Source organism: Rhagoletis zephyria, unplaced genomic scaffold (genome assembly GCF_001687245.7).
Source record: "Rhagoletis zephyria isolate East Lansing unplaced genomic scaffold, Rhagoletis_zephyria_1.1 Rzeph_scaffold_01977, whole genome shotgun sequence".
In the NCBI taxonomy this organism is placed as follows: Eukaryota; Metazoa; Arthropoda; class Insecta; order Diptera; family Tephritidae; genus Rhagoletis; species Rhagoletis zephyria.
This window is the reverse complement of record NW_016159061.1, coordinates 10,627-29,448: the sequence shown is the minus strand read 5'-3', so window position 1 is coordinate 29,448 and position 18,822 is coordinate 10,627. Positions and strand designations below refer to the sequence as shown.

At 36.5% G+C, this 18,822-nt stretch overlaps 1 protein-coding gene across 1 annotated transcript in view; it reads right to left on the bottom strand.

The window, feature by feature from the left end:
* LOC108365724 (extracellular serine/threonine protein CG31145) overlaps positions 1–17,497 on the bottom strand; it is an 86,112-nt gene extending 68,615 nt beyond the window's left edge. The window contains exons 1-3 of the mRNA XM_017619855.1: positions 17,477–17,497; positions 12,320–14,076; positions 4,560–5,642 (exon numbers count right to left, since the gene is read on the bottom strand). Of these exons, the coding sequence (XP_017475344.1) occupies positions 4,560–5,642; positions 12,320–14,076; positions 17,477–17,497 (2,861 nt within the window). The remainder of the gene's footprint in view (positions 1–4,559; positions 5,643–12,319; positions 14,077–17,476) is intronic.
* Between the last annotated feature and the right edge of the window lie 1,325 nt (positions 17,498–18,822).

The following is an 18,822-nucleotide window of genomic DNA, read 5'->3' as shown; positions in this document are numbered from 1 at the left end:
AAAAAAAAAAAAAAAGATTCCGACGAACTGATAACCTCCTCCTTTTTTGGAAGTCGGTTAAAAAATAAGACCTAAACACCGTAACCATCTGGCCGGTCAGCATATAAAAGAATTTGTTCTAATAAAACGGAGCCCAGGTATAATACAAATGAGTTTACCTAATTTAAGTTTTTTTAAATTATACAAGTACTAAATTTTTCTTATGCAAAAGGTTGTATAAACTAATAGTATTAGTTACTAAAAACTTCCAAGGTTCATTATTACACTATAGGTATAAGCAAAATAGGCCAAAATACCCATGCACGAAAAATACCACTTTTAGTACATTTATAAAAAATGCGGCAACCATAACTGAGCACGACGCACTAATACCATGACAAAATGAGACTGTGTTGGTGTGCCCAGCTATGCTCTAGATACACACAAACACTTTACACTACAAATATTTATGTATTGTTTATTCCTTAACTCAGCGCCTGTTGTTGTTATCGCTTTTGCATTTTCCGCAGCTTTCCTAGCCGCTGCATTTCCTTTACGCTTACTCCTTCCGCAATTTACGCCATTTTGATGTTTTATTACTTGGTTTCCGTAACCGCATTAAAGGCACAACATAAACCAGCTAACATGCCGACCAAGCAAGCCAGGCCAGCAAGCAATAAGGCAGGCACACCAGCAGGCAAAATAACCACGCAGCTCGCCGCACAACTGCAAAAGACAGCAAAGCGTGAAAGCGAAGTCCAGAAATGCTTTTAAGGTGGCAAGTAAGAAGAGAGCTTATGGCATTCGAAGCCTAGAACGGCAACACGAACAGCGGCAATGATATGAAAAACGTTAGTGCCACCGCTTTGCTCTAAGTCAATTCGTATATCCTGCTTCTGCTGTCACTCCATAGCCCATAAGTAATTTTGTATTAAGGCGTTCGGTGCTGTCTTAACTATGGCTTGCTGTTTGCTTTGTGCAGTGCGCGCAAGGGTGCCACCACTGCCATCCAGCGATGACGATTTAATATTGAAAAACTTACACACGTACATACTTATGTACATTAGATTGCATTACCAAAAAAAGTTGCGCTTTTTCCGCAGGGATTACAAAATTTATTATATTTTAAGACGTCCACCAAAATATTTCGGAAAAATATTAAGATTTAAGTGAGCTGGACCGATTTGAAAATACCTCCAAAAATGTAGTTTTTTATGAATAAAAATTGTTTCTTAAAGAACTTTTTGAGAAAAGTCCCCTCAGATGACAAAACGGATTAAGCTTAAAAAATCTGCATACAAATATTTAAAAATCTTTTCAACGGAATCGTAAGAATGAGATTTTTGATGCTGGTTTTTTTAGTTTTTTCAAAGATTGATTTACGAAAAACTTAAATAACTGGGCCAAAACTATTCTGATTTAGACTTATGGGATCTCAGTAGAAAAGGTATTTTCACACTATTTTTATTTCTGTCAAAAAAAGTCATTCGTGTCCCAATTTTTTTTCCAATAACAACACATCTTAATTCAACTTTGAATGACATTCGTTCATCCTACCTTTCTCTTTCATCCTTTGAATGAGTTTATTAGAAAGAAGAAATAAAAAAGGTGAGAAAATACCTTTCCAATGACAGCTCTTAAGTCTAAATTGGAAGGGTTTAGGTTCAGTCATTCAAGTTTTTCTTATACCAATCTTTGAAAAAAGTTAAAAAACAGCATCAAAAATCTCATTATTACGCTTCCGTTCAAAATTTTTTCAAATTTTTTTTAAATATTTTTATGCAAATTTTTTAAGCCTTTTTGTCATTTGAGGGGGTTTTTCAAAAAAAGGTAATCATTAAGAAACTATTTTTATTCATAAAAAGCTCCATTTTTGGAGGTATTTTCAAATCGGTCCAGCTCACGTAAATCTTAATATTTTTCCGAAATATTTTGGTCAACGTCTTAAAATATAATAGATTTTATAATTCCAATGGAAACATAGCAGCGACTTTTTTTTTGTATGGAGAGTGATGCAGTCTAATGTACATACAAGCATACAAATGCATAAGGTTGTGCTTTAAAGCATTTCTGCAAGCCATCAGCTTTTGACGCTCGGTTTATGTGTAAGCTGATTGATGCATTATGACAGTTTCTTACAGCAGTTGCTTTCTTAGTTGCGCCTTACAATGTAAATTTTATTCGTTGCCCTTATTTTTATGACCACAACGCTTTAAAGTTACTTCATAAAATATGTGTAAATCATGACTATTTTGATGAATGTCTGTCTTCATATCAGTCTATAAAAAATATGAAATGCGCATTTTCTTTTAATTAAGTGTGAGTTTTTGATGATCAGGCAGCTTGGACCTAAAAGTGGCAATATTTTTTTTTAAAACTCGACTTTAAACTTCGGCTTTCTGTGCTTTGTGTGACTTTCAATAAACATTTCCCTTATTCATAAAAAGTAAATGGATTTAGAGAGCTTTATAAAGCGGCATTCTCATATAAGTGCTCGATTTAAGAAGCATTTTTGCCGAGTCCCTTCAACCGATTATAATAATAGCAAGTTTACAGGATGCGTTACTTTAACCTGGGCATGTCATTGGAGGTAAGCGAACAATACGTGTAATGCAATGGGTAAGTGAATAAGTGTAAAATTTCGTCTTAAAACATTTTGTAATTAGTTATTCCGTCCATTTAAAAAATAAGCATTTACTTTAATTGCTATCCTTAAAATCTAACGATTATTGACCACGATTACAGTAATCGTATACCTAAAATTTAGGATTACGATAACAGTAGTCATAATCGTTAAGCTTTTAGTATTACAATTAAAGTATTCGCAATCATGCATTTCATGATTACGATTACAGTAATCGGGAAATTAATTCTGCTTAGAAAAAATATGGATTTTTATACACCAAAATGGTTCTAAGCTATGGATTCGCGTATTAGTTTGGAATTGTTTTAATATTCTAAACAGACTCGAGGTCGCAGTACTTTCAAGAAGTTTGATTTTGATTAAGAGTATCACTTCGACTATAATTAAATTTTGCAGAATTTTCGGTAAAAGTTCCGCTCATTTATCTAACTATTAAAACTCTATTGAATATCAGTAAATCGCAATCAAAATTTCCTTGATTACTGGATAATCTTTGGCGAACTTTAACTTATTGATATTAGAGTGGTATGTTAAGGTTATAAGAACTGAGATCTAGTAAGTAAGTACTGGAATAGGGTACCAATTTTGTTTAACTAAATTTTCAGATAGTCTGGATTGTAAATAGAAAAGTGGTTTCTCAATTTTCCCAGTTTGGAGATTTTAAGCATTTTGACGTAGAATACGTCTTACGTTTCACTATGGTGGCTATGCTGAAATGTTGCGGTTGTAATTTTTAGAGCTTTACGAAAACGCTTATTGCACGAAAACTAATAGAGCGTTTTGAAAGAAACGTGTGGCGTTTCAAAGCAAAAATTCCAAGCCTTTCGACAAAATTCATTTTTGTAAGTAACCAATTCTTATTTTGGGGTAAATTTTGAGCCTTTAAAGTGCTCTAGCAACTTACGATTTGAAGATTTAACTTTCATTTTCGTGACATAGGTTCCTTGGAGCAATAGAAATATGATCGTGTACAAATTATATATAAGTTAAACAAATATTAAACATTTTAATGCAAAAAAATTGTTGAAAAAATTAGCAAACTTTCTTTATTTCCAAAATGCTCGAAAACCGCTTGAATGATTTTGTTTTTGTTTTCTTTAATCAAAAATGCAAGATTTTTCCTTTCATCGGGTATATGGGCAGTATTGGTTGATATCCTCTAAGTATGTTTACTTTATTCAAATATATGAGCATAAATGATAAATATNGCAGTATTGGTTGATATCCTCTAAGTATGTTTACTTTATTCAAATATATGGGCATAAATGATAAATATGGACGGACAGACGGACGGACGGACAGACAGTCACCGCTTAATCGATTTCTTTTTTAATTGTAATCATTTATGTATACATTTGTCTATATCTAGCTCGATTCGTTTTGCCTGTTACAAACAACCGTTATGTGAACAAAGTTATAATACCCTTGTGTACAAGTGCGCTCGGGTATAAAAATGGCGAAGAAATGTTCTTGTTTCAAATTTCCTTAAGGTACATAGTTCGCAGCTCATAAGAGCACAAGGCGACCCATTTTTGCAACAGAGATACATATATGCCTGTTTCATTATTTCGCTAAGAATAACTGGGATAGCAGGCGGTGAAACATCAGATGTCTAAATACCTTGGACACTACTAGTCCCACTCACGAAATAATAGCAATTACTTATTTTATTGATCGCCTTCTTAAGAGCTGGATACCAAGCTTAATTTGGTAAAAATTTATGCACATTTTAATTAGAACTTTTGTTCGCCATTAAATAAACTTAGCTCACAAGTGCATGTCGGTTCTTCTCAACTAAAAAGGGGGTTAATTTGTCAGCAGTATCCGGCACATGGCCTTTGCCTCTTCCACAAATCAACCAGCATTTAAAAATGCCTACACACAAACATGCATAAAAATTCAATTACACATTGGCATTTCGGTGCAGAATGCTTACCTCTTTTGCAGAAATTTTCGCTTAAAATCTCTAAAAGCTCCTGTGCCGCCAGCACCATCATTTTCATTTGCATAACGGACACGTGACTGCTGCTGTAATAAATGCCGATTCGTCACACCGAAATCCATCTGCACATCAACCACCAACAGCAGTGTCAGCAGTATCAGTGTTGCTCCCAAACTAATTGCGAGGCGATCTTTCAGCTTCATGCTGCGCAGCAATGCCATTACGTCGACTCGTCGTCGTTTTGGAATGTTCTCGACGGAAATTGTAGTGGGTGACGTTGAACGCCTACGTGTATGCAACCTAGCGTTGGCTGGCTTCTTAGTATTGCTATCGCATGCGCCTAACTGCACGGCAACATAATCGCCAAATCTGGTTAGGCCAATTCCGTGTAACAGTGAAAGATACCAAAATTGTTGGGTTGCCTTTTGTCCTTCAGTGCCAACGGTGGTTGATGTAATCCCAGATGGCTTTTCTGTCACAGTTACTGTGGAATTCGCTTGGCCGCTTTTGTTATTATTGCGCCTGCGCACTAATATACGCCGTTGTCGGACCGATTTGGTATAACAATCTGCCGGAGAAGATGTTGCCTCAGTTGCGTCGAATGTTGCAACGTCTGCACTTTGTTGACTTGACTTACTATGATGTAGTTCTGTGTTGTAGTTGTTATTGTTGCTATTAGCAAGTTTAGCTACAAAGAGTGATGGACTCTGATGCGCTGCTGGAGTGTATATTTCCGCAGTGGTTGTTAATTCAGCGTGCCTGACTGCCGAAGGCCTATTGGCACTACTAGAATTATGGTTGCAGTTGTAAAGCTGATTGTTGTTGCTGTGGCAATCGCTTGTACTGCTATAATGTTGGTAATACCCTTCTGGCGTCGATAATTCGTCCTCGGCCGATTTGGACTGTCGTCGCCCTTGTTGCTGTTGCTTGTGTCGAAATTTTGTTAAACGCTCAGCTAGCGAAGCTTGCGATGCCCTCCAATCTGTCGATGTATAACCGAATTTCGCAAGGTTGTTATTTCTGTTGCTATTGCAAGTAGCTAAGTTTGTATTTTGCAAAGATTTTGCAGTTGCAGAGCTGAAAAAATATTAAGAAAATTTTGTGAGTTGGCTTTAAAACGTTTAAAAGACAATGCAATAAACATTAGGAGAATGCATGCAATTAACATTAAATGCGGCATAAAATAAGACAAAGTCTGTGCTAAAAAAATTATGCAACAACCAATTGAATTTGAAGGCAAGAAGTAAAGAATTTCAAATTGTATAAATAAAAAAATTAACAAATTAAATTCACACATTAAATAAATAATAAATAAATATAATTGATTAAATTTTATTGGATATTTGTTATTGATTTACATATTTCGAGGTGTATGCTGAACCTCTTAGGAAGTGTTCTGTAGTTTGCAGGTTGGAAAAGGGGGTTGTATACAAGCGATTAACGTCGAAGGGAGGCAATAGGCAAAGTAATACTTANTTTTATTGGATATTTGTTATTGATTTACATATTTCGAGGTGTATGCTGAATCTCTTAGGAAGTGTTCTGTAGTTTGCAGGTTGGAAAAGGGGGTTGTATACAAGCGATTAACGTCGAAGGGAGGCAATAGGCAAAGTAATACTTGGCAGGAGGATGGAGTAGGGGGGAAGAGGGGTAAGTCTTTAGTGGGCTCAGCCGAAAGATGAGTTCTACAATTTTCAACTTCAAAAAGGGTCTGCTGCATAGAAAAAAAGTTGGCAACATATAGCGGACATCTTGTCTTGATGGATTCTATTGCTTAATCTGATGTTAAATCACCATAAAAACACAATTGAGTTGCATGCCCAAAAGTTAAAAACTTATTATCAAAGCGAGTACGCATTAGTGTAAGTTGTAGTGTTCCCTAAAAAATTTCTTTAAGACGAAGCGCATTTTTGGATGTTAATATGTACCTTTACTTCATAGGCTGATAAGGTCTCTTGTGTATCACCCGGTGACTTCAGGTCGATCAGTGTATCCTCGTTTCTTTTGAAGACGCTGGAGAGGCTGATTGTTCTGCACCTAAGCAAGGGGGCTCTTAGAGAGCGTCTATGGTTTAATCAGAATGCATACTGCAAGGGTAGATTCGTGGAAACGGCCCTACACACGGTCGTTGATAGTATTGAGCAGACTTTTTCGCAGAAGGAATACGCGGTTGGTGCCTTCCTTGATATCGAGGGGGCTTTTAATAACGTCTTTCCTGCGGCTATTGTAAACTCCCTAAGAAGGCTGGAAGTCGGAGACGACCTTGTAAGGTTTATTTACCGCTTTCTTGCCAAAATGCGGAGTTAGTGTCCTTCCTTTGGGTGCTGGGTTACTGTAGTCGATGACCTGTTGGTAGCTCTGGAGTGAAGTGGCTTCCGGGTTGTTGCCTCTGCGGACGATGTAGCATTGCTAACAAGGGGAAAGTTTCTGGGAACAATGTTTCATCTTATGCAGGATTACCTGAATTGGTTGAGGACTTGCCGTCTGCCCTCAATGGCTGGTCTCCCAATAAGACTTCCTGACAGAGCGAAGTACTTGGTGGGATCCTTTGCAGTAAGCTTTTCTGGAAGCCCAACGTAAAGGAAAGGTCAAGAGGCCAACAGTAGCCTTATATTTTTGTACAGGGGCTACTGGCAATCACTGGGGTCTCTCACTGAATGTAGTTCATTGGCTTTACAAAACTACAACTAAGCCAGTTTTATATTATAGAGTTCTCGTCGGGTGGCGCGCCCTAGACTTGACCTTCGTCGTCAACTGGAATCAGTGGAGCACTTCTAACCACTCCTACTCTCGCGCTGAATGCTACGCTAAACGTGGCGCCCATAGATAAAGCAGGCAGAGATGCCGCTGCTCGCATCGCAGTAAAGCTAAGTGGGGTGGGCTTTAATTTCGATTCGGCTATGGGCACGCCAGTATCCTAAAAAGCTTCGAGTTCCTACCAGCTCGAATAGATCACTGCACGCCAAGTTTCCGTCCAAGGGGATATTTTACCCTCCATATCCCAGCGAGGGAGGACTGGAGTCTGGAATCGAGGTCCTGTAAATGTATTAACGGATGGGTATAAGCTCAATGAGAAGGTTCTGCGAAGAACAGAGGTAGCCACAATACAGGAGGCTTCGAGTTAGTGTTCACTATTGTAACGCCTTCAAAGGAGGTCAATATCTATTCCGACAGCCAAGGATCTTGACTTTCTGATGGTTCGTTCGAAAACGGTGAAGGACTGCCTGACCTCCCTATCGACCGCATCTGATGTAAGGGGCCCCTGGTACCAAGCTCATTTGTGTTCTGGCACAGGTTCGAGTTCGCCTGGAGGAGCCGAGAATATCTGAAATGATACATCAGCGCTGGTTGTTATCGGATATTTCGGTCTCAGCAGCAGCGAGTGTAAAGTTACGGTGTTGACTTCGAATAAGTTTTAATATTTCGAATTTTTTCAAGGTTATCCTAAAGACAATCCAAAGCATCATAGTTCACTATATTATTTCAACGAGATCGCTGCTTTAAATTCACCAGCTTCCTACATTGAATAGAGAAATATCACAAAGCATTCATGGTTCTAATCTCACTTAAGCGGCTTGAGTGCAATGTTAGTGTACTTTCGCCCAATTTGAATGCATTCTCGTTCTCGAACTCATTAATCTTGAGGCGCCATCAACGACCACACACTATTGAAGCGACGTATGTACATGCTATGCTGTTCATTTGCACTTCCTATCGCCTGACACATTGTCGTCGACAGTCTCATCATCTAGTGGTTGTTATGCGGAATGATTGTCGTTCGTCCTGCAAAAAGTTTACATATTCACACTATTGCGTGTACATGTACGATAGCGTGGGCCGAAAATCGGCTTTTATAGAATTTTCATTGGTAATAGCAAAAATATGGTTCATTATGCTCTAAAAACAATCTGTGTGGAAGATGAAAATTTTTGGTCAATATCTTCTATGTTCTATGAATACCATGAGTACACGGAAACCACGGCTATACTAATAAATATTTTGAGATGCGTTTTTTTGTGTTCGCAAAGCTCGAGATCGGATGTACAGATTTTTTTGAAATTTTGGTCATAGGTTCTGGATGGGCTTCTAATTATCTTAGGCAAACAAAAAGCTAAAATACTTCTTAAAAATGGAACTGCAAGACTTTAACCTTTGTGTCAATACGACATACCCGGGTATGTTTTGAGTTTTTCAAAAGCACATATGCATTTTCCCTATTACTGCTAAGAACTCAGTCTACAGGTATCTGAATACATATTAAATAGCTATAAATTGCAACAAAAAAACACTTTATTTGTTTCTGTTTTAAAAGCGTTTTGTGGCATTAACACTATCTTGATTCCCTGATGAATTTTTCGATATCATCTATAGTAGATCCTGATAAATCTACAAGTATTTTATAATTTCAATTGCATAAATGTAGAGTTAAGTCTCGTAAAAAAACTATCAGACTTGGTTTCCAAAAATTTTCATTTTTACACATTCATGTTTCTGGCATACGGGCGACGATATGTACGTACTTACGTACTTAGAAACTTGTGGCTGTGTTTTTTTTTTTTTATCTACATATAAAAAAGAAATGCGAGGAATCACCTCAGGCAACTGCATTTGGGGTAGATTTGTCGCATGCTTAAATTAACTAGATACCTCCAGCAAATAAAATTTCATTTACACTAAATCACCGACAATTTCACGTTCAGCATTTTCCTTTCCGATTGTAGTCCACTTAGGTCTCTTTTTATACGGTATATACATTTCGTTGCATTCGTACAAAAACGGGCGATGCGTTCAAGCAATTTCCAAAAACCGTATAAATTCAGAAGCTTTATACAAAAAGTCACATAAAAAAACATATAAAAAATCCAGTGAGGTAATACTAATAGAAAAACAACCCAAAATATTAATAATTACCTTTCAAAAAGCAAAGATAAATCTTTAAATTAAATTTTATAAAACAATTTGCTGCTACTTTCCGTAGCACCTTGACCTACTTAACACGGTACTGGTATAAAATCAAAGCGTTTCCGATGGATCTTAAGTTCTAAAATCTGTAGGTGCCACCTTTTTCTTACCCTCACATTAGTTACTTCTACATTATACCAGCCCATTGACAAAATCAGAAACCAAAGTAAATTCTTCTAATAGCTCCCGTGGATTAAATTTTAAGACAATACTACGTAATATATTTTTTACGTTTTTTTTCAATTCGGGAACCCTAATTAAAAAATTTTAAGACTTTTTGCTACATTTTAAATTTTTTACTAATGGGCAATTCCATTGTGACTGGTGGGACATTTTACTCCATGTGATCAATTCTAAATTTTAACTATGTCTTTGGAACTTATACAGCAGCGAAATATATTTTTTAACAAAGAACGATAACCAACGTATAAAATTTGCTTTAACCAAAATGCCAAACTGTTTGTTAGTTTTATGTAGCTATCATTTGATTGAATGTGACTGGTGGGACACTGAAAAGAATTCTATTTTACGCTTGTGCACTCAAAGTAAAATTTTAGCAAAAAAAAAACTTAATTTTCACGAACGATGTTTTTGTGTTCTCAAAATATCAATTATACACTGAGGGGAAAAAATATTAATTTCAAATAGAAACGTTATTGATTGTACTATAAACGTACTAAAGTACTGTAAATATTCAATTCAATTACGCGCATATTAAAATGACCGCGTTCATTATGAAAAAGCATCCGTAAAGTGAATAAGCAAGACAAAAATTAAAAAAAAAAATATTTAATTTGCATGTTGTCTGCAGTGGAATTTGACCTTTCATTATTATTTTTAAATTACAATTCTGAAAAACGTCGGGATGCGCGGGTTCGGGACGTAAAATTTAATTTCGGGAAGAGCGGGATTGGGATCGAATATTTGGTCCCGTGCCCATCGCTAATTCGAACCGTGACCATCTCTGCATATCAACAAATTGTGGTAAGCATCTTTGCGCACTCAGCTACACCCGGCCATATAAATTTGCTTTCAAATGTTGAATTTCCATCAACACCTCAGCACGCGATTTGCGCGGATATACATGTACTATGTATGTATGTGTGTGTTGTCGCTCAGTAGAAATTTTACAAGATACATATGTATCCCCATATGTAAATCCTACTTTTCTGATACATTTTAATATACGGTGACATACAAACAAGTAGCATTTACATATGCAAATGCATATCTTGTAAAAGCCTGCTAGTGCTGAAAATATTATCACACAACACATCCGTTCACTAAAATTTTTGTACAAGACTGAAAATATTACAAAAATTCCACTTCAAATTTATCAAGAAGTGTACTTAAAACAACAACAACGTACGTTCGCTTGCAATTGGCTAGAATTGGATTTATTTGTGGAAATACATGACTACGCATGAATTGTTCACACTAATTCACTCATACAGCATGCATACTTCATAAATGTGTACAACCGATTTCTACGTTCGAAAAAGATGATGTCATTTGAAAGCAACAATTGTATTTTATTTGCTCAAGCTTAACATTTGAAAGCATGCATGCGTAAGTCGCAGTATCTGAGCGTGTAGAGGAGTGCGCCGCTATTTGTTAACTTCCAGAAGGTGCCGAATTCCATCAGACGCTGCCTAATTTTATTTCTTTCGAACCACGAAAAAGTATCTCTGAAGTGCAGAAGGAAGGCGTATTTAATGAAAAATTCAATCAGACAAATTTCAAAAAAGAAAACAGCCGAAAACGTAACCCTTTCAAATACTGTTGTCTGTAACAACGTACGTTACTGCCGCACACTTAAGTGGGAAAACGGATCGTCAAAGTATCCGAAAATGGAATATCAGTAAACGGACAAAAATCCGCACTTCATCAATTCACTTCAAGAGATTGGTTTTCCAATAATTTTCGAATATCTAACCAAGCCCAATGTTTATTGGGTAATACATTTTTGTATGAAAATATTATTTTTAAATACGAACATTTTTATACGATAATCAAATATAAAGTATTCATTTGAACTATGTATTATTTCCCTCAGTGTACGCTTTCGTTTTCAATAAAAATATGATTTATACAATCTTTATAGAAAAATTAAAAAGTATTTCAAAGTTGGTGTAAAGTGATTATTGATGAAATAAAAGTTTCCATACACAAAAATTACAACTTCTTTTTTTATTTTTTAATATTTTTCAACAGAATAATGAAATTTAGTCATTTAAAACGAGGCTGTTAATGAAATAGAGATAATTAGGGCATATTTAAATTTTTGTCGTTTTCCTATTTTACGTGGAATGATCCTAATATAATCGGTTTCTGCAAAACAAAAAGTGGCAGCCACAAGAGCTTGCCTTCCTTCGGTCTTCCTACTCATTTGTCTTCGTTATATGTATGTAGCTTCCCGATAAATTAATCGCCTCTTCACGGATAGTGAAGAAGTATATTTGTCACGAAAAATGTGCACAACACCCCTAATACTTTTACTTAGTACGTGATTTCAGCAGAGAAGTGTCAATGATTATTTATTTAGCATTTGTTCATAAAACAGAGATTTCACCTGAAAATTCGCATTCCGTTAGTGTGTTTAACAGCTCATGCATTTCAGTTTTTTTTAACTAATTTGAAATAATTTTCCCTTACTGAAAGTTTTCTGACACCATAACAGCATTTGGCTTCCATGCCATTTTAACACGAAAAAGAATTGCTTGAATTAATTGCATTCCTCAAAACTCAACATAAAAAATGTTAATTTGCCAATTTTCCACCAGCACATTTACCTTAGATGCTGCATTTCGCCTGAACCAACTTCATATTCATTGCAGCCACTCCCACTCCAATTCTGTTGTTGCACATTGTACACCGAATTATGCAGCTGCTGTGGCTTTTGCTGCCACCGCAATTCGTCAAGCGCAGTAAAATTATTTGTACAGCTATTATTGTTGCTTTGCGTCGGTTCATCTGCTGTTGCGACCGATACTCGTGGTTTAGCTGTCGCATTCACAACTCTTCCCAAACCGTTAGCAATTTTCATGTTTATGTCCTTTTCAGACATCCAACGTTCGTTTGTGGTATGCACACCTACACCCAAACGGTCCACGCTTTGCCCACGCTTTCGTTTCACAAGCGGTGTTTTGAAAAGCGCTGAAATGTGGCTAGCATTATAGGTAGGAGTTTGCCCCCGCCGTTGTGCAGACTGCAATTCCGGCTTTAACAGCCGTTGTGGTGAATCTGATGTTGCTATTTTTCCAACGTCGCTTTGTGACAACTTATGTGACTGCCACAGGACATTGCATGCTGCAGCCTCATAACTTTCATTGAAATCAGCCGTTGGCCCGATGACCTCTTCTTTCCCAGAAGGCACCTTCTGGTTGGTCCAACTGCCATCGTCATCGATTCGTGTCCAGTCATTGTCAGCAACTACTGAATTGCATCTCACTTTACCAGACACATACTCGGCTGCGGGACTATCCTGCAACTCCTTTGGTGTCCAGCTATATCTGACATTTGTTCGATTCTCAGTGGTTGGTGTTATATTCGCAATCATTGCTACTGAATTGGCGCGTTTTGTTTCACCCAAGTCTGACTGATCCCGTCGCTGCCACCAATCGCTGTGTGCACTTAAAGGTGTTGCAGCGGTTCGTGACGTGGTATATGAGTTGGCGGTTTGATTTCCTGCACTGTGCTCATACTTCGCATGCCACAAATCATCCTCCTCTTCCTCAGGTTCAGAAGAAGCCACTGTAAAATCATCAACGAAGTCCAAGTCAAATCCTCTATCTATTTCTTCTTCTTCCGCTTCACCACCATTGCTGCCATGCCAGTTTCCAAAGTTAGTCCCATAGTGCTCGTTATAGTCTTTTGTTTTTTGACTTACATTGCTTTCTAACCATTCAACATTGTTAATTTTGCTATTTTTATTGCTGTAACTGTTGCTGTAGTAACTTTGCATTTCTTGTTCGCTTTCTTTCCATTTCGATTGATTGCTTGACAGCGCCAATTGATTTGTGTCCACAACACTTTTACCCAATTGTCGCTGGCTCATTGGGGAATTTCCTTCGAGTCGCCTGTGTTCACCTCCCGACACACTACTGCTTCTTATACTCCAGCGCCGTATGCGACTCTCGCCACGTCTCGAACGCATATTGCCGCTGTCGTAATCAGCGTTGACAGCAGTTGAGGTAGCTGCTTTGACATGGGCAGCACCACTGGCAAGTTGTCCGTTGCTTTGTTTCCAAAGCTGGTTGCGTGACCACCTGCCACTGCCTGCAGCAGTGTCGAAAGGAGTATCATGAACTTCATTGTTATCAGTGTGAACATTATTATCATCATAGCTGTCGCAGTTTGAAACATCCTTCTGGCTGATGTGCAGTGCTGTGGTACTGTTGTAGTTAAATTTCGCAACTCCTTCTTCACTATAGCCACGTTGCAACTTTGTGGCCTTTGTTGCTTTTTTGCTCGCTTGAAAAAGTTTTCGTAAATTTTCGTTTCGTTTTGCTGTGGCATCGTCCAAACTATTTCCGCCATTTTGGTTAACCTAAATGTTTATATTACATGATTTCTTTGAGTTTATTTCAAATTGCAACAGGAAATTCATTTGTGTTTGTATTAATGTATGAAAGTATTTCTCTTTTAAAATTTGTTAGTTTGCTTGAAACGAAACTAGCAAATGTATCTATCCAACCGTAAGTAAATCAGACAAAAACACAAGGCAAAATATTCTTGTTAATTTCAGTTAGTTTAACAAAGAGAAATTTCGTAAGCACCAACATTTGCAAAATTCAATGGTAGTTAAATCTGTTTTTGGTTTTGGATTTATTTGTAATGGAAGAAAAAATCGAACTCTCCTAAAAAAATTTGAAAATANTGTATTAATGTATGAAAGTATTTCTCTTTTAAAATTTGTTAGTTTGCTTGGAACGAAACTAGCAAATGTATCTATCCAACCGTAAGTAAATCAGACAAAAACACAAAGCAAAAAATTCTTGTTAATTTCAGTTAGTTTAACAAAGAGAAATTTCGTAAGCACCAACATTTGCAAATTTCAATGGTAGTGAAATCTGTTTTTGGTTTTGGATTTATTTGTAATGGAAGAAAAAATCTAACTCTCCTAAAAAAATTTGAAAATGGCAAATAGCTTACATCGGCAAAAATGTAGCTTTCGATATTTTACTAACTCAACATTAGGTTAATTTTAAGCATACAATTGATTCAAAGTTTTCTTTTCTGTAATTTTTGGCCATTAAACTTTGCATATCGATGGTCCTCTGCAATAACGACACAACTCAAAAGTCCATATATTTCAGTAGAGCAAATTAAAATTTTGTGGTTCTTAATTTAGCAATAACGTGCCTTAGAACATAATTATTCCGGATTATTTTCAGTTATTCTGTAGGGAACATTTTCAAGCTTTCAAATTAACATTTTATCTAAAGATTTAGTAAGTGTTGGACTACAAAATATGAAATACGTAACAACTCCTAAGTAGTTAAACGAATAAAACACCATTTGCATTGCTAAACCACGGCACAAATTCGATATGTATATTAGGGTGAAGCGAAAAAAATTTATTTTTCGATTTGGAAACTCTAATAGTGCGGAAAAGTCATCGCACATGATCACATCTCCCCGTGTTAAATCTGTTTCCGATCGGATAATATTTACGGTCGCCCCAGGGCCTTACAATTTCGAAATATCTGTCAAATAATGGTTTTTTATATATTTTTTTAAAGATTCCCTAGAAAGTGTTTGAGTATGCAGTTTTATAGCCCAATAATTTTTAGTACAATAAAGTGCAAGTTTTAACTTGCTAAAGAATCGCGTAGATTTTTTTCTTTGCTGACAGTGTCTCGTGTTTATACCCGGACGCACTTGTTTGGTTTGGTTGTATGTAGCAGCCAAAATGAATTAAAATAGATATAAACAAATGTATACATAAATGATCACAATGAAAAAAGAAATCGTTTAAGTGGTGACTGTATCCCCGACCATCCGTCCGCCTGTACACACGATAACTCTAGAAAAAATGTACATATCTAAAAGAAACATGTGTACTTCTTTCTAGCGTAGGACAGATGCTATTGAAAATGGGCAAAATCGTACAATAACCGCGCCTACCTCCCACATATAGGTAATTTTCAGAAATCCGCAAACTGCGATATTTTAGTAACTACTGATGCTTATTCACACAAAATTGATATTTACAATGATTCTTAGACTACAAACAAGAATATTATAACTTTTTGGAAAATGCGCGTAGCCACGCCCACTTATGATTACATGTGTATATCTTGTTAACCGCTCCACCAACTTGATCGAAATTTGGCACAGTTGTTGGTCATAACAAATCATTCCAAACGGCTGAAAACTTTTAAAATCGGACAATAACGGTAATTTGGAGAAATATAAAATCTTCGATAAATCAGTAAATACTGAAATTAATTCATTAGAATTGATATTTGCAATAATTCTTTACCAAAAAATACGTATACGACACACACACAGAGGCTGTGGTGGATAATTTCAAAACTAATTTTGTATATAATCTACGACCGGGTGTGTTCATGCCATCCAACAGACGTATGTACATTACATCACGTCAAAAAAAAGTAAAAATTCTGCAATGCGACCGGAATAAGACTCAAATTTTAGCATTTGGTATAGTAATGATCCTCCACGAATCCCTAATAAATCCGATAAGATCCAACAGTTCCACCTTCGCCATCTCGCCCAGACGAATGAAGAAGCGTGAACCCAAGCGCTTGAGGCACTTCTCCTGTAGACCTAGACATCGACACAGAAACTGGTCAATTGACTCTTCCTCATCCCCATAATGGGGCAGTCTTTGCAAAGAGTACTTGTTGATATTCGCCACCGTTGAAGCATTGGTGCTATAGTACTGTGTCCTGTGATGCAGCCGGCAAGGACTATTACTGCAGATCTATTGAGTTTCAATATGTCTCTTGTCTTTTTCCTACTAAGCCGCAGCCGTAGTAATCGCACAGTCTTCCTGTTTGTTCCACAAGTAATTAGTCGCAGCCACATTGCATTTATCAGTTTTCCTAATGCTTCTTTTCTTGGCTTCTCTGAGCCGCATCTGGCCATCTCGTCAGCCGACTTATTCCCTTCAATATCGCTATGTCCGGGGACCTAGCATAGAGTGACGTTAAAATTGTTCAGTGCCGCCAGCGTGGTACGACATTTCTGTGCAATTCCTGATTTCACTATTTTAGATACCATTGCCTTCAGCGCTGCTAGACTGCGTATTGGAGAGATTGGAGTTAAATATTTAGAGACGCGCCTATCTCTAATAAGTGCATTTATGATTTTATTAACATAAAAGGAGTCTAAAAATTTGGAACTTTTTGGCACCTTTAATTTTTTATGTCGCAATTTTTTTATTGTCAAAATGGCGCGTCATATCTAAAGATAGTTGGCAGCCCAGATCACGAACTTTTTTCATACGGTCACCGAGCCTGTCTAATGAACTACTAACTTAAATTATATAATTCATTTTATCGTATTTTAGATCTCTTTTATATTATTTTAATTAGCTTTGAAACTGTTACTTACACATACATATATGTATGTATAAAAACAAAGAAATGTAAGATAGCATGCAGTAATTAATTATATCAACTTTTTCAAAACCAAATTCGCAAAAAACTCAAACGAAACTCATAACAAATAATCAACTAAGTAACAAAAAAAAAACAACTGAAATAAAATGCGTGAAATTAAAATAGAAGGAAATTGTAATGTATGTAAATCAAATTCTGGACATCAGATTGATTACATGCTGAGCATGCTTGGAACTGCAATCTGTGTTTGGGCGCTGGGCGGGAGCGTTTATTACTTGCTTTTCGTTATATGTAGGTATGTAGAAAGAAATCCCAAAAAGGTCTGCGCAAAGCCAAAAGCAACTAAGTTTTACTTACATGGGACCGCTGTGCAGCCATTATAACGTGAATGGAATGCACAGCAGTGCGGTAGAGACAACGACAAGTAAGTATGGGATCCGGCGGGAGGCGAACTAGCAGCAGTCGGATGGCGGTCTAATAGAGCTAGTGGGTGAGTATTGGAGAGAGCGCGCAGATTACTTTTGTGCGATAAAAAAGCACAAAGCAAACTGGATGAATGTATATATAAAAGCGGAAATTGCTAGTTGCTGTAACGCAGAGAGACTTAGTGCACGCGTATTTATTACTTTTTTTCTATTTTATGGCAGTTATACNGTGGGTGAGTATTGGAGAGAGCGCGCAGATTACTTTTGTGCGATAAAAAAAGCACAAAGCAAACTGGATGTATGTATATATAAAAGCGGAAATTGCTAGTTGCTGTAACGCAGAGAGACTTAGTGCACGCGTATTTATTACTTTTTTTTTCTATTTTATGGCAGTTATACTTTCTTTCGTTCGCTTTTAGTTTTATTTTATTTTTATTTTTTTTTTGCTTTTTATGCGGGAGGAGATTTATGCCAGGCTGTGAGTACAAAAAAAGGGGAGAAAGGAAAGTAAAAATAAATTAAAATAACCTTTTATACGTTAAAATAAAGAGTAAATTTATAAATAACATAACGTACAAATTGAAATGAAGGGCAGAACATGGTTGTGTAGTGTTATTATATGAAATTGCAAATACACACATATGTACATATATACATACATATGAATACGAAGCAGACAAATGCATTCACACCGATTTTGCTACTACGAATGAAGCGATTGCGGAAATGTACTTATGTACATACATACACACAATCATATGCGAATACTCAATCGCCTATATCTATACAAACATACAAATCCCTGCAGGGAAATCGCGAACTAGTGAATGAAATTTCTAGTTCCACTAGATCTTTATCGCAAAAAACGAAGCAAGCCGATAGTAACTAGACCTCGACCAGTTCAAATTCAGCGAAATGTGTTGCATTTAAGAAACTATTTTATTTCACTGCGGAACGAACTAGATTTTATCTGTAAAATTTAGAACAGAAATTTACATAGATATGTGTTTGGCGGCTTTTTCGTTCAAATACGCTTTCACTATGCNTTTTTTTTTTGCTTTTTATGCGGGAGGAGATTTATGCCAGGCTATGAGTACANTGGATGTATGTATATATAAAAGCGGAAATTGCTAGTTGCTGTAACGCAGAGAGACTTAGTGCACGCGTATTTATTACTTTTTTTTTCTATTTTATGGCAGTTATACTTTCTTTCGTTCGCTTTTAGTTTTATTTTATTTTTATTTTTTTTTTGCTTTTTATGCGGGAGGAGATTTATGC